At 35.4% G+C, this 24,644-nt stretch overlaps 2 protein-coding genes across 2 annotated transcripts; both read right to left on the reverse strand.

The window, feature by feature from the left end:
• Positions 1 to 773: 773 nt before the first annotated feature.
• Positions 774 to 2,483, reverse strand: LOC122034133 (putative disease resistance protein RGA3). The gene is made up of 3 exons (XM_042593257.1): positions 2,331 to 2,483; positions 1,644 to 2,287; positions 774 to 1,561 (listed from the first exon to the last, which is right to left on the reverse strand). Exons 1-3 carry the CDS (start codon positions 2,481 to 2,483, stop codon positions 778 to 780), a joined length of 1,581 nt encoding a protein of 526 aa, XP_042449191.1. The 3' UTR covers positions 774 to 777.
• A 10,633-nt stretch (positions 2,484 to 13,116) lies between these two features.
• LOC122033529 (putative disease resistance protein RGA3) lies at positions 13,117 to 17,626 on the reverse strand. The gene is made up of 2 exons (XM_042592573.1): positions 13,688 to 17,626; positions 13,117 to 13,558 (listed from the first exon to the last, which is right to left on the reverse strand). Exon 1 carries the CDS (start codon positions 17,555 to 17,557, stop codon positions 14,561 to 14,563), a length of 2,997 nt encoding a protein of 998 aa, XP_042448507.1. The 5' UTR covers positions 17,558 to 17,626; the 3' UTR covers positions 13,117 to 13,558; positions 13,688 to 14,560.
• Between the last annotated feature and the right edge of the window lie 7,018 nt (positions 17,627 to 24,644).

Genomic DNA, 24,644 nt, shown 5'->3' on the forward strand with positions numbered 1-24,644 from the left:
ACTTTACTTTAACTTCTTACTAACTTTAAAATATTTTCTATAAAAATCACTTTTAAATAAGCAAAGACTCTCAAACACTCCCTATATAGATAGAATTATGGATTGTTATGAGTAAAAAGAGTATTATTTTAACACAAGAAACAAAATTTTAAATTAGTCTGATCTAGGGACAGATTGACGGAGATATTAGAGGCGAGTGAATCGATTTTTGCCACATAAATTAGTCCAATCTCGACCAAATGATCTTATCTGCATACGACATGACACTGAGACAATGATGTAACGACAAAATACCTTCTTAGTTTTTTAAATATTTAAAAATCAAGTTTTAAATTTGATAAATTAATAAAAGAATTTTTTTTAATGGACGATTGACTTAAACTGACCTTTTAAATGATACATGAGCCACGTAATAATAATAATAATATTATTATTATTATTATTATTATTATAATTATTGCTTATTTTGACCTAGATTAGAGAGCGCTCCCAACGCATGCATGTCTCTCAACTCTAACTCTTCTAGCATAGGAAACAAGGAATTTTCTATGGTACCGGATGCTGCAAAAACAATATGTTTCAATAACCTCATTTGTGTCATGCGAAGAACTTGGAGACGTGGAAAATGTTCTAGACCGGAGAACTCTTCCAACGCATGCAGGTTTCTCAACTCCAACTCTTCTAGCATAAGAAACAAGGAATTTTCAATGGTACGGAATGCTGCAAAATCAATCGTCCAAGATTGGGCAATTCTTCCGATGCATTCATGTTCCTCAACTATAGCTCTTCTAGCATAGGAAATAATTTGCTCTCACTAGAACCACATACCTCAAAACATGATTTCGAGAACCACGTGCTCTCTATGTGGAAGACCATGAGGTGCGGCAGCAATGCAGTGCAGGAAATATCTTTCCAACTCTCACAGAAACTCAACTCAAGTCTTTCCAAGTTGGATAATTCCTCCTTTTTCATCCAGCTTGGTGATCTGGCACCACAATACCTCCTGATCTTTAATCCTTTTAGTGACTCATGTGGTTGGAGTCCTTCAAGTACCTCCTCCGTGGCAACTAACTTATTCTCCAACTTGGTATAAAATCCCCATCCCAACTCTAGAGCATCAAGGTACTCTTTGTTCTTCATTTGAGCCATTTCAGCCTCTTCTTTACTTTCAACAATCTCCGAATTAGTAATTTTGAGTTTTCCATGAAGCTGCTGCAAACCACTTAGCTCTGTGATCATGAATCCAACTTCCTTTCGCACTCGGAATTCAAACAATTCTTCCAGAGAGATTAGCCTCCCTATCATTTTTATCTTTACAACTATTTCATTTTCAACATCCAGATGCCTCAAGTTAACCAGCTGAATTATATCTTCTGGAAGAGAGATTAGGAAGTTGCCTTTTACTATCAGTGTTTGCAAATTGTAGAGTTCACATAGTGATTCAGGCAATTCTTCCAATTCATTGTAAGAAATGTCCAGGTACCGGAGATGTACCAATCCACCAACACTCGTAGCCAGCATCTGCAAGCCACAATGAGACAAAACCAATACACGAATGCATCTTAATTTTTCAATAAAGTCAAGGAGCGGTGACTTTTAATGTTGGTACGTAGAATAGAGAATGCAATTTCTTGAATCTAGACCTCAATTCTTTTGTCTCTACGAATTCTGTTTCAACTGCTAGATGACGGAGGGTGGTTGATATCTTATTGGACTTGCCATTATCCATCCTACTTGTTTCGTCCACAGAAACCGACTGTGTTAGATCATGTATGAGGTCATGCATCACGTAATAATCCCCCCGCGATGTTTGAAATAAAGACATGTTGACCAACTCATGCAAGTACTTACTTGCTACATCTTCCATCCTCTGATTTCCTTGAGCTACAACGAACCCTTCAGCGATCCACATTCTTGTTAATTCAATTTCAGAAAACATGTAATTCTTTTGAAAGAGAGAACAGAAGGCAAAACACCGCTTGAGAGGTGCACTAAGATATTGATAGCTCAGTTGTAGGACTGGAATAATATCATTCTTATTATTCTGTTGCAATATCCATACCTCGCTCTTCATTATACTTCTCCAGTAGTGTGGGTTCATGTTGGATCCTAACAAGTTTCCCACTGTTTTTGCTGCTAGTGGCAAGCCCTTCAACTTCGAAGCTATACTTCTCCCGATTTCCACAAGTTCTGGGTGCTCCTCAGGTTTGGAAGGACCAAATGCACATTGCTTGAACAGCTCCCAAAAAGATATTTCATCTAAATCGCCAAGAACAATCGGCTTCCACTGTACCAATTTTGTCAGCAATGCTCTTGCTCCGAGTTGTCACTATGACATTGCTTCCTGGAGCAGCATACATGAATGGCGCACACAACTTTCTCCACTCCTCCTTGTCTTCATTCCATACATCGTCGAGGACTAACAAAATAATCTTAGATGCAATTTTCTCTTTTAGAATGTTTTGGAGAACATCTAACTTCATTTGCGAAGAAAGTTCAGTCTTGACTCGATCATCTCCTTGGTGAGTCTTTGCACATTAAAATTCTCGGACACAAATCCAAATCTTGAGGGCGAAATGGTTCTGAATCTCTTTATCCTTGTAAACAAGCTGAGCAGAGTAGTCTTCCCAACACCTCCTATTCCGACAAGAGGTATGACCGAGAAGCTGCTGCCGTTGTCACTTGCGGATGCTGACTCGTCTGTTGATCTTAGTAATCGCTCTATTATTCTCTTTTGCTCTTCCTCTCTGCCAAACACTTTGCTGATCAAGAAAGAGCTTGTTTCTCGTGTGGCCGACGCCAAATCAGATTGATATTGCCCATCAGATGCATCCACTTGTAATGTTTGGCACATTTTCTCCATATCAGCATAAATATCATCCAACTTTTTCTGAATCTTGTTCAGTCTTTTGACAGAATCACTGAACAATTTAGCTTTGGCGTTCCTAATAGCTCTAGAAATGCGGTTACCCGCCATGCGACTTGCCTCTTCATTAATCTTTTGCTTCATGCCATGGAACGTCAGGTAATCGAGGAAGTCTTCGGCGTCGTATGCGGCATCTTGAAGTGGCTTCATCATCTCGACTAACCTTGCGTCCCTGCTCCATCTCATCCCTGCTTTGTCGACGATCGTGTCGATGTTAAGCAGAGATCTATGTAGCTTCTGCAAGTCATTGTCCTGAAGCCCGTACAACTTTCCTCTCAGCGACGATGTCCACACACTGTCGACAAGCATCTTGATGACAGGCTGCGCTAGCCATCCTCCGACTGCCATTGCTGCTGCACCCTCCATTGGATGTATTTTTGAGAAGAAAAACAACAGAACCTATTTCACGAAGCCGATCCCCAATTCACAAGAGAGAGTGCGCAACAAAAAGAGATCTTTGCTATTCCGTTGACTTTAAAAGAGTCATTATTCCTTACAACATTTCTGAATTAAGAAATAGAGGAATTGACATTTTTACACGAAGTGTAGATGACAATTTGCTTGTCCTAAAAACAATTCTGTTTATGCCCGTTTATTTAGAGGTGGTTTGAGAAAGAAAAGATTATATTGCATATTCTTTATCTGTTTAGACATAAAATAATAAATGAAAGGCTTTTTATATAATTTTATCTATGTGAAATTAAATGAAACGAATTTTATTATTATTATTATTATTATTATTATTATTATTATCTCTAAATGATAGGCTTAATTATAAGTTATGTATATGGTACAAACCGAACTTATTAAAGTAATCTAACTTAGATTTATTGAGTTTTAATTATTAGATGTAAACCTTGTATGTGTAGAACCTATATTCCCGCATCTATTAGCATATATAGGCTGATAATAGATGTCCACTGTATATAAGGTTGGTCCCCAAGGATTTAGAGTTTAAAAAATCTTAACAGAGCTTTTGGTTCTCCATTGACCTAAAGTTTTTAAGCGTCGTCACCCCTAAGTCCCTTGGAAGACCTTCCTTTTCATGCTAAAAATAAGGATGACTCTTCAATCAGGTTTCTTGTCATATTTGTTTATGTATTTATTTTTCTTATATCATGTTCTCGATAAAATGAAGATTCATGCTCATATTTAAGTTTATGTATTTCTTTTTCTTTATTTAGGAACCAATATTTTTCTGGATTTAGAAAATACATTTATTGTACCATCTTTTTAACATAATTTAATTTCAATTTCTTATTTGAAAAAATCAGGTTATTCTTGTTCATTTAGAAATAGAATTTTCAGTATTTTCTTTAATTCAATGTTAGTTGACAATGGTTCCTTAGTTGATAAGCTTTATAAATTGAATACTTTTACTCCTATGGTTGACAACGTAATAATGCATAGTATAGGTATGAAACGTAAATTAACCGATGAGAATTCTTCAATGTTGTAGCATAGGCGTTTAGGACATATATCCAAACAACGCCTAGAAAGGTTAATGTCATATAGAATTCTCGATTCCTTTGACGTGTCAAACTTTGATATCTGCATAGAGTGTGTTAAGGGAAAGACCACTAATAAAAGGAATAAGGGGGATAACCGTTATAGTGACGTTGTGGAGCTAATACATACGGACATTTCGGGGTCATTCCCTAAGGCATTTTAGAATGGGCATACATATTTTATTAGTTTCATAGACGACTATTACAGATTTGGCTATCTATACCTTATTCATGAGAAATTACAATCTTTGGACATGTTTAAAATTTTCAAAGCCGAAGTTGAACTTCAATTAGGTAAGAAAATTAAAGTCGTCTGATTCAACTGTGGAGGTGAATATTACGATCGATATGATGGATCAGGTGAACAACGTTCAAGGCTTTTTGAAAACTAACTTGCTGAGTGTGAGATTGTGTCTCAATATACCATGCTTGGTACACCCAATCAGAATGATGTAGCTAAGCGTCGCAATCCAACCCTAAAAGACATGGTCACTACAAGAAAATCCTCATTCAACAACACTCAAATGACAACGATTTTATACCAAATCGTTATTTTTTTCCCTTTTAACAACGATTTTAACAAAAACCGTTATCTTTTAGTAATTTTTTTGGCCTATGACAATGATTTTTAAAAACTGTTGTCTATTTATGCTTTTTTTGGGGCTACGACAACAGTTTTTAAAGGCTATGACAACAGCTTTTGAAAAATGTTGTCTATATGCGCTTTTTTTGGGATTACGACAACGATTTTTGAAAACCGTTGTCTATTAAGTGTTGTTGAATACCGTTATTTTTTTTTTCTTTCGCCGCTTTTCCCCTTCGCAAGTTTTTGCCGCTGCGTTTTTTCTTTCCCTCTCTCCGAAATTTTTTGCCGCCGCATTCCGCCGCCCCTTTACGTTCTCGATCCCTAAGCATTTCCTCCAACCTACGATCTCTTCACCTACTTCGTGTTTTTCTTTCTTAATCTCTTCTCGATCCCTAAGCATTCCCCCTCTACCGCCACCTTGCTGCCACCAGAATCCCCCCAACTTCCTCGACGAGCTCTTCTTCATCCTGTAAGTGGAAGGCGGAATGAATCTGCGCTTCTTTTGTTGTCTCCTCTTTTTCATCCTGGAAGAGGACGCGAAGGGCTTAGGGCGTTGATTAGGGATTTCATTCTGATCATCGTCTCCTCCTCCTCCTTATCATCTTCATCAACAAATCCATCGATATCCACTGGCGGCAACCTTCCTCCATCCCTCACCACCGCCCTGAGGAATTCGTCATCTTCATCCTCAGGATCTAGATCTAAGGAGAAGCGCGGTGATGGAGGCAACTTCATCGCCTATTTGCCCCACGATGAGGCAATCGCTTGCGGCCTCAGCGCTGATGTCGGTGGGCTGGGCGCGATCGAGTCGCAGATGGTTGTTGATCTCCTTAACAACAAACTATCCAGGATACTTAAGATGAGACCTAAGGATTTCTGGAGAGAAGGCTAGGATCCTAGTTCCCAGAAGCTTGGTCGCTTTATCTTCCAAAATGGGATATTGTATCCATTAGTCCTTTAGTTAAAACCCTCATGCCGAGTCCATATTATGTTTTGTAAGCATTTTACTTATTTTTCAGTGGCGAGGAACGATGAGTTGCTTTAGTTTTTGGATAGTTATCTGCAATTTCAGAATAGATGGTATGACTTTCCACATCGAGAGGCAAGGGGAGTTGTTGCAGGGGTCATCATCGGAGAGCTTGAGCTATGTCGGCGAGTTTTTATGATTCTCTATAGAATGTAAGCTCACTATTAGTGATTTGTCATATCTTTTGGGGGTTCTCTTGATTTTTATTTGTTGTTCTTATTGTTATTTATGACACTTCGATGACCAATATAAGAACCTTAGGCAGACATTTGATGATAAACCTTTTTACATGTCTTCCAACAAGGATCCTGGGGCCCACCCAAATGATTGTCTCAGCATGAAAGAGCACACAGGTTGCACAGCTTTTCCATGGTAACATAATTTTAAAGAATGATGAACTTCCTTCATCCACTCTTCCTTGTATAGCTCTCTTGCAGGAAAAGAATATGCTTGTTTTGCCAAAACTATTAGAAATTTGTGCTATTTATGGACTTGAAAATGAAGAGTTAACCAAGTCCCTGGTATGGTCCTTAGCATCTGTCAATATGTGTTCATTATTTTTTTTTCTTATTTACTTTCTTTTCTCTTAGTTGGATGACCAAATTTTGTTGGACAAAAAAAATTATGATTCCTAAAAAGGCACTATAAGAAGTCCTGTAATTTTAATTTTCTAAAAAGGAATTCAAATTTACTTTTAGTTTCTTAGGTTGTCTAAATGTTTTTCTCATTTTGTAGTATACGTTCATATCTATTTGAGGAATAAATAAAATTTCAAACATAGAAATGCAGTGGTGGGAATCATGCAAGAAAATGAGGCATTGCCTAGAGTTAGAAAAAAAAAATCCTTTCCTTCATATGAATGAGCTACAAAAGTTGTCCTTGCATGTAAAGTAGCATCTTATTGATAATGTCACATTGTCTTTTAAAAGAAAAAAATTATTCCTTTCCCTAGTAGGAATGAGCTACAAAAGTTGTTTTGGATGAGAAATTTAGTTGCCACCATTGGAATGCTCATTGTGAATGAATCCACATAATGTACATTAGAGGACAAGCAATCACTTTATCTATAAAAGATACACCAGGTTGGATTTCTCTGTGCATAATTCAAGGAACATCATGCACATAAGTTAGAGCGTTATTTATGATTAACAATAGCTCTTAACATGAAGAATTATTAGCTGCAACTTTAGATCTAAATAAATACCTTTTTTTTCTTAACTTGACAAAGCCTTTTTTTCTTCTTTTAATACAATTCATAATTTTTGTGTGTTTGTGACCTTTTAGCGTATTCTCATCTTATAGCTGATTCTCATGTCAGAAGAAAGATCCTTTCAAATGCAAAGATGTAGTAAATCTTCTTTGTTTCCTTGTTGGATAACTTATATTTTATTACATGCTAACATGACATTTTCCCATGTGTGTGTACATTATATATATTTTTTTCTTTCATTCATCGTACAGTAGATATAACTTTTTTTCTAATGGATTGTTATTATGATTGCATTCTATATTCTAAATAATCATTTAAATTTTAAATAATCATTCTAAATATTGACTATTCTAAGATGAATCCATATGTTCGCTAGAGATTGGAAAATAAATTAAAAATTAAAAATAAATATGTCTGAAATGACAGATGAACCTAGAGATCACATAATGATATGAAATTAATTTCTGTATATTTGTCTAGTTCTCCTGATTATATAAATATTTTCAAACATCAATTTGACTAAATATATTGAGAGTAGTGATTTTTTTAAACACAGATTATATTTTTCGAACACATTCATGTTAAAAAATTACTATCTCAATATAGGTCAAATTGATATTTGAGGACATTTATATAATCAAGAGAACTATACAAACACATAGGAACTGATTTCATATTATTTTGAACTCTTTAAATCCATTTGTCATTTGAGACACTTTTTTAATTTTTTTCTAACAATTCTGCAACAAATCTATGGATTCATCACAGATTTTGTGATGAATCTATAGATTTGTCATAGATTTGAAAAAAATAAAATATAAATATAAATGTGTCTGAAACTAGTAGATGAACCTAAAGAGATCGGAATCATATTAAACCATTTTCTATGTATTCTTATAAATCTCTTGATTCTATAAATGTTCTGACACATCAATTTGATATAATATATTGAGAGCTATTATTTTTTAGCACGGATTAGATTTTTCAGATATATTTATGTTTAAAAAAAGTATTGATCTTAATATATTATGTTAAATTGATGTTTGAGGACGTTTATATAATTAGGAGAACTAGACGAACATATAGAAACTGATTTTGTATCATTCCGAGCTCTCGTCTATCTATCAATTTCAGACGCATATATCTATTTTTTAAAATTTTGGCAACGAATCCTCGAATTCGTGTAGAATTGTAAAAAAAATAAAAAAAAAAAATAAATATGTCATAAATAAAAAAATAAATGTGTGATAGAATTGATGACACATTTATTTTTAATTTTAATTTTTTTTACTAATCAGTGATGAATACATGGATTTGTTATAAAATTGGCTACATTAATTCCATATATGTTGCAAGCTTCTGTAAAGAATTCTGAATTCGTCATAAAGTTTACAACGTTTTAGTTGCAAAATTTACAACAAATATGAAATTTATTGCAGAGTTTGCAACGAAGATCGAATTTCGTCGCTAATTGATAATAAATTTGACTATAAAATTTCATCGCTAATTGTTAATTAATAATGAAAATATTTTGTTACTAATTTTATTGTTTATTAACGACGATTTCTTATTTTACTACAAAATTTATTACAGATTCATTGAATTTCGTCACTAATTGATAATAAATTTGACTATAAAATTTCGTCACTAATTACTAATTAATAATGAAAATATTTTGTTACTAATTTCATTGTTTATTAACGACAATTTCTTATTTTACTACAAAATTTATTTACAGATTCAACACGAAAATGTTTCATCTCTATGTCAAGGTTTTTTTTTTTAATGTATTAAAATAGTCTACACAAATAATATTCTAAATGTGCATGTATATTTCATTTTTATTTATCTAAATAAAAAACTAAAGAATCAAGATTATAATCATAATTGGAATAATTTTTTTTTCAAAAAGTATTATGTATGAATTGAAGATAGTCTTGACGCAACGGTAAAATTGTTATTTTATGATCAAAAGGTCATGACAAATCTTGAAAATAACCTCTTGTAAAAAATAAGATAAGGCTACATATAATTATAATTATTGGCATTAATTAAGACTTGAATATATACAAACATCGCATTCAAATTTATTTAGTAGTAAACGAACTGCTCAATATAGCAAGTTTGGCATTAAGGCTTGAATATATATAAACATCGCATTCAAATTTATTTAGTAGTAAACGAACTGCTATCACCAGTTATTCGAGCATCATACGTGTGTGATATATTATATGAGAGAATTGAGCTATGGGTCCAACTATCATTGCATTGTACCCGGGACAATTAATGTATCCTTTGTTTATTTTTTTCGGTCACCAGGTAGATTCAGAAAACACAGACGAATCCTGGCATGACACCCAATGTTACCGATGATTCAAACTCTATAGAAAATGATATTTTGACCCTCATTACATATGAATCTTGTGTGTTCTACCATTACACTATACCCCGTGAGATAATTAATGTAGTATTATTTATGTAATCTAAATATCTAGTTCCTGATATTAGGAGTGACTAGTTTAATCCATAAAATTTTTTTATCGATCATCAAGATAAATTAAAGAAACATAAATGAGTCTTAGCAGATGACTCAACACTACGAATAATTCACATACTGTGAGTATCTCACACTGTGCCCCGAGGATAATTAATATAGTATCCATGTATTCAGCTTTTACGATCCAACTAATCTTAAAGTTGATCGATCTCATTTTAAGGAAATTTTTTATTTACCATCAAGATAAATCAAGAATCACAAATAAATCATGAACTCATGGCAAATAATCCAACATTATAAATAATTCAAACTACTCAAATGTAATATGCCATGGATAAAATTTAAACATTTATCGTTTACAAGTCATTGTCATCCTTTACCATGGCACCAAAGTTACCTGCGCAAAATTAATGTAACATTGGTGAAATATATTATAATAGTAAGGCATAAAATTGATGATGATATTTTTAGTTTACGTTGAATATAAAATGAATGTTATATTGATAATAAAGGCAATAAGATTAAACTCTCACTTATAGAAGGTATAATGTCATTGTAATCATCCTCTAGGCTGACAGCCGGTTATAAATGGATCTCGTAATCTATTTTCATTCATATAATCTAGAATGAACTACGAGAGGATGAATGTTTTTTTCTACCATTTAATATATCCAATAAATAAAGAATCGGCTACTTCCTGTTTTTTCAAATTTTATACACAATTGAAACTTAAAATACAATTTAGATTTTAATTTAAATACGATTTAGTTTGACAAAAAAACATTCAATCCACTGCATGTACATTTTAGTATTGAAACCTGAATTTTAAATAAATTTAATATAGTGGAAACTTACTTCTTAAAAAGAAATAAATATGTTATAAAAACTTTCTATTTCTATTTTTTTTTCAAACAGAAAAAACAGCTTTCGTTTCAAAGCCAAAAATTGAAAATCTGAACCTTGATTATTTATATGCATGGTCCTTGATTATAATCATAAAATCAATGATCTCAGATAATTAAATAGACAATTCATTTAGCGAACTAAAAAAAAAAAAGTGATACGGAGCATAACGGTAGGATCTATTCATCGAAAATCAAGGGACGTGACAGTCAGAAGTCAAGGGGACATGATAGTTAGAAATCAAAGAGACGTGGCAGTCAACAGACGGAGATAGAAGGGTAGGGCCGCCTGATATCACCAGATGTATGCTGCCAGGTCGGGCACTCACAGGTCAGGAGCCCAGGTATGAATCATGTCGCACAATTGGGATACTGCCTGACCTGGCCTTATCGGTCAAGTTTCTTCAACCTAGTCTGCTTTTACAGAGTTGTTACTCCTGGTCGGGTCTGAGTCGATGTAACAGGGCAAAAAAGACTTCCGTCATAGCCTGTCCTTTCATCAAGCCTTTTCATTAGACTTTAGCATATCATCCCAAGCCGACATACCCGGGCGGGACAGAATGCGCTACACGATAACAGGTCAGGGAATCGTAACGGTCTGTCAAAAAATAACTGTTGTATGTCAGGGAATATTCGAATGATCTGTGGTCGCCTTCGAATGGAACCTTCCTCCAATCTATAGGAGGATGCCACGTATCCTCCATCACTAGACAGATCCTGACACTCGACATTCTCTGACATTAGTCAGTCTCCAGAGGTACGCACGATCATATAAAAAGAGAAGTCTTCTCCCTTGCGCAGGTACGCTCTTTCGCACATTTGCACTTGTCTTCTACCTTTCTTTCTTCTTCATACATTGTCCTTCTGGGAGAAAAGTACCTGACTTCAGCATCGGAGGGTCTGCTCCGGGGACTTTTTTCCTAGTTCTTGGCCTCTAACGTGCCGTGTACTTATTTGAATGTGCACAGAGTTTAGGTACCGCCGGCTCAGTCATCACCGTCTGTCAGCGCCACGTGGGGTTTCAGTTTCGGAAGTATATACGATAATAGTGTCATAGTCGTCTCCCCGTCCACACCAACTATAGCTCATCCGACTTTCATCCAACTCAGATTCTGAATGAGATTAGTATAAATTAAAACATTTTTTCAGAATCGCATAACTTATTTAGCACAAGAGATATAACAATTTATGAATTGCTTTTCATCAAGATAAGAAGCAAAAGTTATGTCTAACAAGAATTCTAATTCTTGAGCACACATCACATTATTATATTATATTATATTATATTATAAGATCAAGAAAATGCCAGAAGGATAACTAGTGGAATAAAATTGTAATCAAACAATCTCATAAGAGCGTAGATGGTGCAAAAAGCTTTTCCCTCCTTGCTCTGATCTGCAAGTACAAAAAATGTCAGTGTCGGATCAGGGAAGAGGTCTCTGACATTGACCCTCTGACGCTCAAGTCAGTCACCGACATGAAAAAGAAGAAAGAATAATAGTAGCACAAGCATAAAACGTGAATAATGCATACCTGTGTCAATGTACAGGCCCCTCCCCCACCCTCCCCCTTATATAATGCTCTGGTGGGTGAGGTGTGCGTTTTTCGAGGCATGAGCATGTTCTCCTATTGGTCGTGGATATCATGGACATGTGGTCACGGATACGTTCTCAAATTGGTCATGGACACATTCTCCGATTTGTCCGTCATATGATCCGCCTGTAGACTATGCCACGTGTCGACGGCACCCTCTCTCAAAAGTATATCCAAATACACGCCAGCGTTCCTGTCGATCGACCAAGCGGGATAGCCACTCGATCGAGTACTCGTTTGCTCGGCTGAATATTCCTCTGCTCGGCTACTCTTTCCTGTGAGGACGATTCTAGATAGTATATTCTTACCCGACCGGAATAACGATCCGGTCATCTACACGCGCCTTCGCTTGGCTTATCCCATTGCCGGTCGAGTGACTCATGCCCGGTCGGCCCTTAATGTATGGCTCCACTCAGCTACCTTTTAGTGGACCCTGTTAGTCCTCTGACATTGACCCCTTTGACTTTGGCCTCCACATCGACTGCTTATTTTTCTCCTTTAACCCATACTTAATAGGTCCATTTATCACCCCCATCAAATCTGCTAGTTAAGTACCTATACGACCTCCTTTGTGATTTTTAATTCAGTATAGCAGGCTTTCATGTGATTATAAAGAACCCATTTCTAGTGACAAATCAATCAGATATACTGCAAATGCAATTATCACTTGCAATAAGCCACGTGAGTTCCATAATGCTTGATAGACCTAATTAAATATCAGAAGTAAATAACATAACCAAATTACAGTAGTCAAGTAGTCAGGAACACTCTAAAAAGATCATAAAGCAGGATCAAGAATGGTAGCAGAATTCCTAATCTATTTCTTGTAATCACCAGTCACAATTATTCTTAGTGCCCGATTACTTGAATGGAAAAGATGAGGAAAAGGAGGGATAGGATCACAAAATTACATAGGAAGTCCCATGATTTATGTTTTTTCTTTTTTTGTCACTTTCCTTTTTATCTTCTATTCAAGTAACCTGACCAATATACAAATTTTAAGTATCGCCAACTAGAAGGTCATACACATCACTCGAAACGAACAAACAAAAGTTGAGTGACATTTTGATATGCAGTAAAATCCAAAAGAAGTTTCTTTTTTCGACTTTACATAGCCGAACCTTGTCGGGGCGTCGATCGGGTGACACGAACAATCGATGGTGGCTGGCGATACTCCCACCACCTGATTCCGCTACAAGAACTACATCACATCCAATTGTTTCTTCCTTCATAGCTCCGACACAGACTTGTAATCTCATAAGCCAATGGAAGAAAACCTCAAATGTGCGATGACAAAATAAGATGGAATCTGGAAAAAAATCACATCTTTGGTCGAAATGGATCGAATCGATATAAAAAAAAGAAAAAAAAAGGACGAAAACAGCAACGGAGAGATGAGAACTATCAATGAAACGAGCAAAGACAGTGAATATCTCACCGACGGCGGAGGCGGGGCTTCGGAGTTTGGTAGGAGAGGTTCGCAGCCACAACTCACAAACGACAATAACCAGGTTTTAAGCGAGGAAGAATCGTCAGACCAAGAATATCATGTGATCTGAACCTAGAAAACTTGTGTGATATTGAAGATGGACGGTGAGGATCGGTTGGAGGGAGACCTAAAAAGTCATGAGGTCAAGTTGAAGAGGTGGCCAAGTAACAATTTGTCGAGATCGCCACAGTTGAGCAATTTTAAAGTTTCTAGGGAGGAAGGAGGGCAGCTTCCTCTTCTTGTGTCAGGCTAAGCTTGGGACAAGCTCTTATCCGTAATTGCTTGAGCGAAGTGAAGTTTTCAAATCTCTTGAGAGGCATCCGCATGAGTTCATTACATCCTTCTAAATAAATGACTTTAATATTTGATAGATTCTGTGACAGCAGCCCTTTTTCTAAGCTTGTCAAATTGTTGCACTCGCTGATTCGTAAATCTGAGAGAGAGGATGTGGTTTGATTGCCTCCACTTTCATTCATTTCTAGTTCCTGTAGGTTTGACAGCTCTGTTAACCCAACTTTTTCTAGTGTTAAATCTGTAAGCGAAGGAGGGAGAGGAGGTAACCTCTGGAGCTTAGGACATCGATAGATAGTAAGTACTTGTAAGCTTGGAAATAGCTCGCTGCCGTCAATCCAACACCACTCTTCCCATGCCGGCATGTCGCGGATCGAGAGCCTTTCCAAGCTAAGAAAACACTTGGATATAGCTTCAGTGCTAAAGAACTCATGGCCTATCTGTTTCACTGCTGATATATTTGCAATGTCAAGAAACTGAAGACATGGAAGTCGTCCAAGATTAGAAGGAAGCTCCTCGAGTGCCTCCAGGTCATGCAATACTAGCGTCTCTACCCTTGGAAGTAGTACTTTTTCTTGTAGCACTGGAGAAAGCAAAATCAATATGTTTTAACATAGACATCATACTCATTACTAGAGACTTGAGACATGGAAGTGAACCGAGATCAGGGAGCTCCTCTAAAACTGGCAAGCTAATTAGCTGTAGCTTTTCTAGCACAGGGAACGGATCATTTTCTGTGGCGTTAACTGATGCAAGACCAATGTGTTTCAACAACGGGATTTGTAGCATGCAAAGAACCCTGAGACGTGGAAAATGTCCTAAATTGGAGAACTCTTCCAACGCATACATGAATCTCAAATTCAACTCTTCTAACATAGGAAACAAGGAATTTTTTGTGGCACTAGATGCTTCAAAATCAATGTGTTTCAATGACTCTATTCCTGTCATTTCAACAACCCTCAGACAAGGAAATCGTCCAAAATTGGGCAATTCTTCTAATGCATTCGTTTCCCTCAGCACTAGCTCTTCTAGCATAGGAAATAATTTCCTCTCTCTAGAGCCACATACCTCAAAACAAGATTTCGAGAACCACATGCTGCTCGTTATGTGGAAGACCTTGAGGTGCGGCAGCAATGCAGTGCACGAAATATCTTTCCAATTCTCACAGTAACTCAACTCAAGTCTTTCCAAGTTGAATAACTCCTTTTTCATCCAGCTTGGTGATCTGGCACCACAATACCTCCTGATCTTTAATCCTTTTAGTGACTCATGAGGTTGGAGTCCTTCAAGTACCTCTTCCATGGCAACTAACTTGTTCTCCAACTGAGGATCAAATCCCCATTCCAACTCTAGAGCATCAAGGTACTCTTTGTTCTTCATTTGAGCCTTTTCAGCCTCTTCTTTACTTTCAACATTCTCCAGATTAGTAATTTTGAGTTTTCCATGAAGCTGCTTCAAACCACTTAGCTCTGTGATCTTGAATCCAACTTCCTTTCGCACTTGGAATTCAGACACTTCTTGAAGAGAGGTTAGCCTCCCTATCATTTTTATCTTTACAACTATTTCATTTTCAACATCAAGATGCCTCAAGTTAACCAGCTGACTTATATCTTTTGGAAGAGAGATTAGTGAGGTGCGATTTGCTTTCAGTGTTTGCAAATTGTAGAGTTCACACAGTGATTCAGGCAATTCAGTTAATAAATTGTAAGAAATGTCGAGGTACCGGAGATGTACCAATTCACCAACACTCGTAGGCAGCAACAACAAGCTACAATGAGACAAAACCAATACACGAATACTTCTTAATTTTTCAATAAAGTCAAGGGGTGGTGACTTTAGATGTTGGCAGAATAGAGAATATAATTTCTTGATTCTAGATCTCAATTCCTTTGTCTCTATGAACTCTGTTTCAACTGATAGATGACGGAGGGTGGCTGATATCGTATTGGACTTGCTATCAGTCATCCTACTTATTTCGTCCATAGAAACCGATTGTGTTAGATCATGTATGAGGTCATGCATCACGTAATAATTCCCCCACGATGTTTGAAACAAAGACATGTTGACCAACTCATGAAAGTACTTACTCGCTACATCTTCCATCCTCTGATTTCCTTGAGCCACAATGAACCCTTCAGCCATCCAAATTCTTGTTAACTCAATTTCAGAAAACCTCTGATCCTTTTGAAAGAGGGAACAGAAGGCAAAACACCGCTTGAGAGGTGCACTAAGATATTGATAGCTCAGTTGTAGGACTGGAATAATATCATTTTTATTCTGTTGCAATTCCCATACCTCGCTCTTCATTATTCTTCTCCAGTGGTGTGGATTCATGTTGGATCCTAACAAGTTTCCCACTGTTTTTGCTGCCAGCGGCAAGCCCGTCAACTTCGAAGCTATACTTCTCCCGATTTCCACGAGTTCTGGGTGCTCCTCAGGTTTGGAAGAACCAAATGCGCATTGCTTGAACAGCTCCCAAAAAGATATTTCATTTAAACCGCCAAGGACAATCGCCTCTACTGTACCAATTTTGTTGGCAATGCTCATGCTCCGAGTTGTCACTATGACCTTGCTTCCCGCAGCAGCAAACATGAATGGCGCACACAACTTTCTCCACTCCTCCTCGTCTTCATTCCATACATCGTCCAGGACCAACAGAATCATCTTAGATGCAATTTTCTCTTTTAGAATGTTTTGGAGAACATCTAACCTCATTTGCGAAGAATGTTCAGTCTGGGTTACAGACTCGATCATCTCCTTGGCGAGTCTTTGCACATTAAAATTCTCGGACACACAAATCCAAATCTTGAGGGCGAAATGGTTCTGAATCTTTTCATCCTTGTAAACAAGCTGAGCCAGAGTAGTCTTCCCAACACCTCCTAGTCCGACAAGAGGTATGACCGAGAAGCTACTGCCGTTGTCACTTGCTGATGCTGACTCATCTGTTGATCTTAGCAATAGCTCTATTATTCTCTGTTGTTCTTCCTCTCTGCCAAGCACTTTGCTGATCAAGAAAGAGCTTGTTTCTCGTGTGGCCGACGCCAAATCAGATTGATATTGCCCATCAGATGCATCCATTTGTAATAATTGGCATATTTCCTTCATATCATCATAAAGTTCATCCAACTTTTTCTGAATCTTATTCAATCTTTTGACAGAATCATTGAACAATTTAGTTGTGGCGTTTCTAATATCACTAAAAGGGCGCTTACGAGCCTTGTGACTTGCCTCTTCTTTAATCTTTTGCTTCATGCCATGGAACGTGAGGTCATCGAGGAAGTCTTCGGCGTCGTAAGCGGCATCTTGGAGTTGCTTCATCATCTCGACTAACCTTGCGTCCCTGCTCCATCTCATCCCTGCTTTGTCGACGATCGAGTGGATCTTGAGCAGAGATCTACGTAGCTTCGGCAAGTCATCGTCCTGAAGCCCGTACAGCTTTCCTCTCAGCGACGATGTCCACCCACTGTCGACAAGCATGCTAATGACAGGCTGCGCTAGCCATCCTCCGACTGCTAATGCACTCTCCATTGGATATATTTTTGAGAAGAAGAGATTCGCAGAACGTTATTTCACGAAGCCGATCCCAAATTCACAAGAGAGAATGAGCAACAAAAAGAGATTTTTGCTATTCCGTTGACTCCAAAAGACATTAATTATGGGAGACAAAAGGGCGCCACGCCACGCCACGCCCGCACGGCGCCTAGCAGCCCTGCCATCCGTCCATCACGTCGGACTTCGGAGGTTTGTCTCAACCAAATCTACAATTTACCATCTGAATGGGAAGTTGAATCCAGAGGATCACAACTAATTGCGAAGATTTTAACCATGATTCAACAATAATTGGATTATGGATCATCCCTAATTTATAAAAAGTGATCAGAGGATCATCAATAAGAGGATTCTTTGGTCCATTTTTTTTTGGATTAATTATGGTCATATTACGGTTGTAATCTGATCCGATTGAAATTGATTGTGATTCCCTTAGGTTCACTTTCACACCTAAATTGTAGTTTGGATTGGGACAAACAACAAGATCGTCCAGAGGTCGTTCGATGGGTGGGTAACTGGCCACCGAACAAGGGACTCAGGAGGATCGCAGTTAATTGAGGTTGGATCGTCACCAATTGTCACCAATTGCTGTCGAATCATGGCCGCAATCCGATTCGATCGTAATTGGTTACGATCCCCTGGGTTCATCTTCCTATTCAGATTGTAATTTCGATCGAGACAAGCAATGGAAATTATCTGGAGGTTGTCATGATGAGCGGATGACCGGACTACTAGGCGCCAAATAGGAATGACCTCCGACTCTCAACTTAAATTATAACCAAATAAGAAGAGTTTACGATCAATTAGAGCTGAATTAATATCGTTGACAATTAAATGATGGACTATCCGGTCTCCTTTTTTTATTAAGAAAGAGAGACAATGAAGTTATTCACAACGAGTAGTTGGTTTTTTTTATTATTATACTTATTTTGGAATTGATCGAGTTTTTGATATACTCAGAGAATGATAATGCAGGATCCAATTTTAAATCTTTTATTTTTATATTTATCGGGTATAATATTTATCCTCATATCCATATTTATTAAGGATAAGATATTTTATATGCTATTTTTTTCTATCTAACTATATAATTCAAAAAAAAATATTTTAATTAACATAATATTAACTATATATATACATCGATACCTCCTCCTAATATCAATTAGTGTATTTTAAAAAAAACAATTATTATATATATATATATATATATATAAAAATTGTTTAATTGAGTATTCATAATCCCACTGTATCTTTCTCTGTTGGACTCGGATATCAAATCTTCCGTTAAATTCGGATGAAACTACCTATACTCAGTTTCTTTCATCATCGATAGCGAAATTCCGTCATCATCCCTTCACCTTTTGTTTCTTTTCGACAATTTACTAAAGGATATATGTAGAAATTTAAATTTATCAAATGGTATACGTTACTTTAATATTTACGAAAGAACGTATATTTTTAAATATATTTTCTATTTTACCTTTATGATAAATCTGATTTTTCCTTTTCACTCTCTCTTCTATTTATTTTCTTCTATGCATGCAATCAATCTAATTTTTCCTTTCCGTTTTTCTCTTTTCTCTCTTTTTGTCTATGTGTGCATGCATAACATAGGCCTGATATATAAATCATATTAGATCCACAACGTTTAGAATTTAGTTGATTTTTGATAACATTTTAATATATTTGAAGAAGTTGAAATAATCAGTAGATGACATATTTGAATTCTTTGCAACATTATAAATCAATAGAAATTGATCCATTATTTATTTTGGCTTCTACGGATGTGTAAAATTGTAATAATGATGAATTGATAAAAATCCTCATGTGTGTGCCTGATATGAATCATATCAGGCCCAACGTATGGGGAATGTTTTGCTGATTCTAGAAGTTGAAATAAATAATATATAGCATATTTTAGAGCTCTGATTGCACTCATTTCAGTTCCTGTGAATTTTTGATGTTGTAAGAAATTCAAATACGCTCTCCATTGTTATTTTCGACATTCCTAGTGGTGGACCCGAGGTTTTGAAAAACCTAAATCTCTCTTTTTTGTTTTTTGTTTTTCCTTTTTCCTTTTTCCTTTTTCTGCTATTAGACCTGATATCTCCCCATATCAGACCTACACGTTGGGTCTGATATCTCTTCATATCAGGCCCAACAACAGGGAAAAAAAGAAAAAAGGAAAAAAAGAAAGAGAGAGATTTAGGGTGCGTTTGGTACCCGTATTTTTCATTTTCATTTTCTGAAAAACGCGTGTTTTCTGAAAAATAGTGTTTGGTTTACGTTTTTCGTGCTTGTTTTCTAAAAAAAAGCTAGCGTTTTCTAGAAAAATAGAAAATGACAAAAAGTCGTTTTCTGTTTTCTAGAAAACGTGCGTTTTTCAGAAAATGAAAATGAAAAACACACGTACCGAACGCATCCTTAGTTTTTTCAAAACCTCTTATATGCAATTAGGAATGCCAAAAATAACAATAAATAGTATATTTGGACTATTTGTAATAGGACCTGAAATGACTGCAATATGAGCTCTTTAGGTCAATCAGTAAGTTTCGGTCAAAACCCACTGATCGACTTAGAGACCTCAGATTGTAATCATTTCAGGTCCTGTAGATTTCTAAAATTGCAAGGCGTCTAAATATGCTCTCCATTATTATTTTTGACATTCCTAATGGTGGATCGGAGGTTTTGAAAAATCTAAATTTTTTTTTCCCTATTGTTAGGTCTAATATCTCCCCATATTAGGCCTACATTGGGCCTGATATGAAGAGATTCATGTCCAACATGGGTCTGATTTCTTATAACAAGTTTGAGAAAAAAAATTGGGAAAAAAAAGAAATAAAAAAGATGACAGAAAAGAGAAGATAAGTTGCATGCATAGTAGAAAAGAGAAGAGAGAGAAATGATAAAAAAAAACTAGCTAAATTTATTAGGAAGATAGAATTGGAAGATCATTGTAAAAAAAATGTACCCTTTGATAAATACTAAGTATATATCTTATGATAAATTTAAAAAATTAAGCTTTTTTTTTTTTGATAAATTATTGTTTTTTTATTCCTTTCAATTTTTCTGGATTAAGAAATAGAGATATCGACTTTATCCATGACCTGTAGATGACCAGATTGATATGCTCGCACGTCTTAAAAAAACAATACATGTTTTATCGTGTAAGTAAGTTTTTAAAATTATTAAATTATATAGGATAATTTTAAAATTATTACAATTATTAAATTATGTATCTATTTTTTATTTTATTTTTATGAGTCAACTGATTTTTTAATAGTCGATTAATTTTTTTAATAATCGATTTTGTAATATAATAAAATTTTAAATAAATTAGTTGATTGATTTATCTAAGTCATTTTAGATAAATTTGATTGATAGACGAAATAATCTCGGATTGACATGAAACTGATTTTTATATATTCAATTATTTCCCTTAATTATATTTATGTTTTCAAACGTCAATTTAAAATTTGATACATCAACCGCTTTTGTCTAAAATCGTCTTATGTATCAAACGACCTCGGATTGATATGAAATTAGTTCCTATATATTCATCTAACTCTCCTGATTATATTCATACTCTCAAATGTTAATTTGACATAATATATTAAGAGTAATGATTTTTTGAACATGAATATGTTTGAAAAATTTAATTCGTGTTAAAAAAATCAGCTGAACATCATATTAATATGAAACCAGTTCATATGTATTCATCTACCTCTCCTGATTATATTCATGTCCTCAAATGTTAATTTGAACAAATATATTGAAAGCAATGATTTTATAAACACGAATTGACTTTTTCAAATATATTTGTATTCAAAAAACCGTTACTCTCAATATATTGAATCGAATTGATGTTTGAGGGCAAGCATATACTTAAGAGACTTAGACGAACATATAGGAACTAGTTGCATGTCAATCTAAGGTCGTTTAATCCTTTAATTCATCAATCGATTTTGCCCAAAATTGGTTGATAGACCAAATCATATCATATTGACATGAAACTAGTTCCTATATGTTTGTCTACCTCTTCTTATTATATCCATGCTCACAAATATTAATTTGACTCAATATATTAAGAGCAATAATTTTTTGAATATGAAAAAGTTTAAAAATTTAATTTATGTTAAAAAAATCTGGCTGATGCACCAACCTCGGATTAATATGAAAATAGTTTCTATGTGTTTGTCTACCTCTCTTGATATATTCATATCCTCAAAGGTCAATTCAACTCAATATATTGGGAGCAACGATTTTTTTAATACGAATATGTTTGAAAAAGTTAATTCATGTTAAAAAATTATTGTTCACAATATATTGGGTTAAATTGATATTTGAGAACATGAATATAATCAGGAAAATTAGACAAACACATAGGATATAATTTCATATCAATCTGAGGTTGTTTGGTCCATCAGCTAGATTTTTTGAACAGAATTAATATTTTCATATTAAAAAATTGTTACTCTTAATATATTGGATCAAATTGACATTTAAAGACATGAATATAATCAGGAGAGGGTTGAGAACATATAAAAACTAATTTCATGTCAATCCGAGATTCGGCTGATAGACCAAATTAGCTCAGATTGATATAAAACTAGTTCTTTTGTGTTCATCTAACTTTTTTGATTATATTCATGCTCTCAAACGTTAATTTTACCCAATATATCGAGAGCAATGATTTCTTTAAATATAAAAAAATTTTAAAAAAATAATTCGTATTCAAAAAATTATTACTCTTATATTAGGTTAAATTAAAATTTAAAGGCATGAATATAATCAGAAAAACTAATTGTATATATAAAATTTAGTTTCATGTCAATATGAGATCGTTAAATTAATTTTTTTATATAAATTTATCTATACGAAATAAAATAAAATGAATTTCTTTTTTTTTCTTCTTTTTTACAATATTGCTCATGGCCGTAAACGACCAAATGATTCATAAAATCGTGAATATAATAAAGTAAAGGATAACAAATTTAGATGAATAATTTTTAAAGATTATTTTTCAACACACCTGCTTAATTTTATATAAAACTCTAATAATCACTTTTTTTCATTAAAAATACTTTAATTCCTAAAATGTTCTTTACAAATTACTCTTGGGACATTTGAAGCTAGAGAAAGGGGATGAATAACTTGTCGTACTTCCACTATGATGATTTGTAGCAGAATAGACTCGAAGTAAGCTCCCGATACTAACGCTAATGATTTCCTTGATATCCACCTCACACGAGGTGACTAATCCAAAGATCCGACCCTCTCTCACACTTTCACTATCAAATAAACTCTTTCTCAATAACAACCGGAGGTGGAGAAACCTCATACAAGTTCTCTCACAAAGAAATATAAGAGGAGGAAGATACAAGCTAATACAAAATGAAATCTTACAAGATTGCAATCAATGAAACCCTAGCTTGCTCCTTCTTGTTTGAAGTACAGCAACACTTATCTCCAAGAAGCCTCAAGAACTAGCGGTGATCACCTAAGAGAATCGTGAGAAGAGGAAAAGAGAGATACAAAGACAATCGACGTGAACACATTTTATTGGGCTAATAACGACTAGTTTTTCGATCTTAATTGATTACCGTAATCGATTAAGCCTTCCTAATCGATTACTGTAATCCATTAGGAAGCTTTCTGTTCACACGATAAACCCCATAAGTGATTAAGCCTTCCTGCTTAATCGCTTACTGCACTCTCTGTGCATTTCGTTAAAACAACTTTAATTGATCACCCTGATCAATTAAGTTACGGTAATCAACTAATTAGTCAATTCCCAAACCCTAACTTCCCTAACCGAAGTCTAGGGTTCTTTACCCAACATCCAGTCAACTTTGACTTGTTAGAAATCCTCTTTGCCTAGCATCTGGTCAATCTTAACTTTCTAAGACTTCTTCACCAAGTGTCCAGTCAATCCTTTGACCCACTTAGGCATTTTTCCTTGTGACAAGTATCCGGTCAATCTTTTGACCGACTTGGACTTCCAATCACCGGGTGTCCGATCAACCTTGATCTACCTGAATTTCCACATACATGACTTCACTCACCAAGACTTCTACCTAGTTTTACTCACTAGGATTTTCACCTAGATTCACTCACTAGGATTTTCCTTCTGCCTAGCTAGCTTTACTCACTAGGGCTTTCAACTGTCTGGCTTCACTCACGAGGACTTTCAATTGTCTGGCTTCACTCACCAGGACTTTCACCTAGCTTCACTCACTAGGATTTTCCTTCTACCTAGTTTCATTCACTAGAGCTTTTAGCTGTCTAGATTCACTCACCAAGACTTTCTACATCAAGTGTCCGGTCAACAGTGACCCACTTGGATTTTCTTCTTCTGCCAACCTTCTTGTTGGACCTTCCTTTGCCTAACATCCAGTTAGAACTTTCTAGTCAAGTATGCAGTCAACCTTGACATACTTGACTTTTCTTCATACAAAACTGGTCAAAATCTTGACCAATGGGGAATTGCACCAATAATCTCTCCATATGGATAATTACACCTGCAATCTTCATATATTGTTAAACATCAAAACTCAAACATCAAGACTCAAGCTTGAGCCAACTCAAGTTTAGTCAAACTGGTCAACATTGACTTAGGAAAATTGCACCAATAATCTCCCCCTTTTTGATGTTTGATAATACGTTTAAGTTAGGATAATCTCGTAACTTCAACTTCTTCTTCACGCCAAAGCATGAATGAGGGTTTACTTCATTCTCCCTCTTACTAAGAGGACAAACTTCCCTTTTGGGTAAAGAAGACCTAACTTAAACCCTATATTCTCCTCCTTTGGCACACATCAAAAACTCTTTTTTTGAAGAGTTATCTATACGTTGTTTACAACCTCACTTGTTGTTCACAATATCACAATGAAGGTCTCATACCCTTCATTGTCCCCAAGTGCTCACCCTTGAGCACTAACTCATCATTCAGTGTTAATCCTAGAGCATTCACATTCCAACAATGAAGATATCTAATCTTCCATTGTTTTCCAATGCTTAACCTTGAGTATTCATCACAATGAAGGTTTCCAACCTTCCATGATTT

This window comes from Zingiber officinale, chromosome 11B (genome assembly GCF_018446385.1).
Source record: "Zingiber officinale cultivar Zhangliang chromosome 11B, Zo_v1.1, whole genome shotgun sequence".
NCBI classification, from domain to species: Eukaryota; Viridiplantae; Streptophyta; class Magnoliopsida; order Zingiberales; family Zingiberaceae; genus Zingiber; species Zingiber officinale.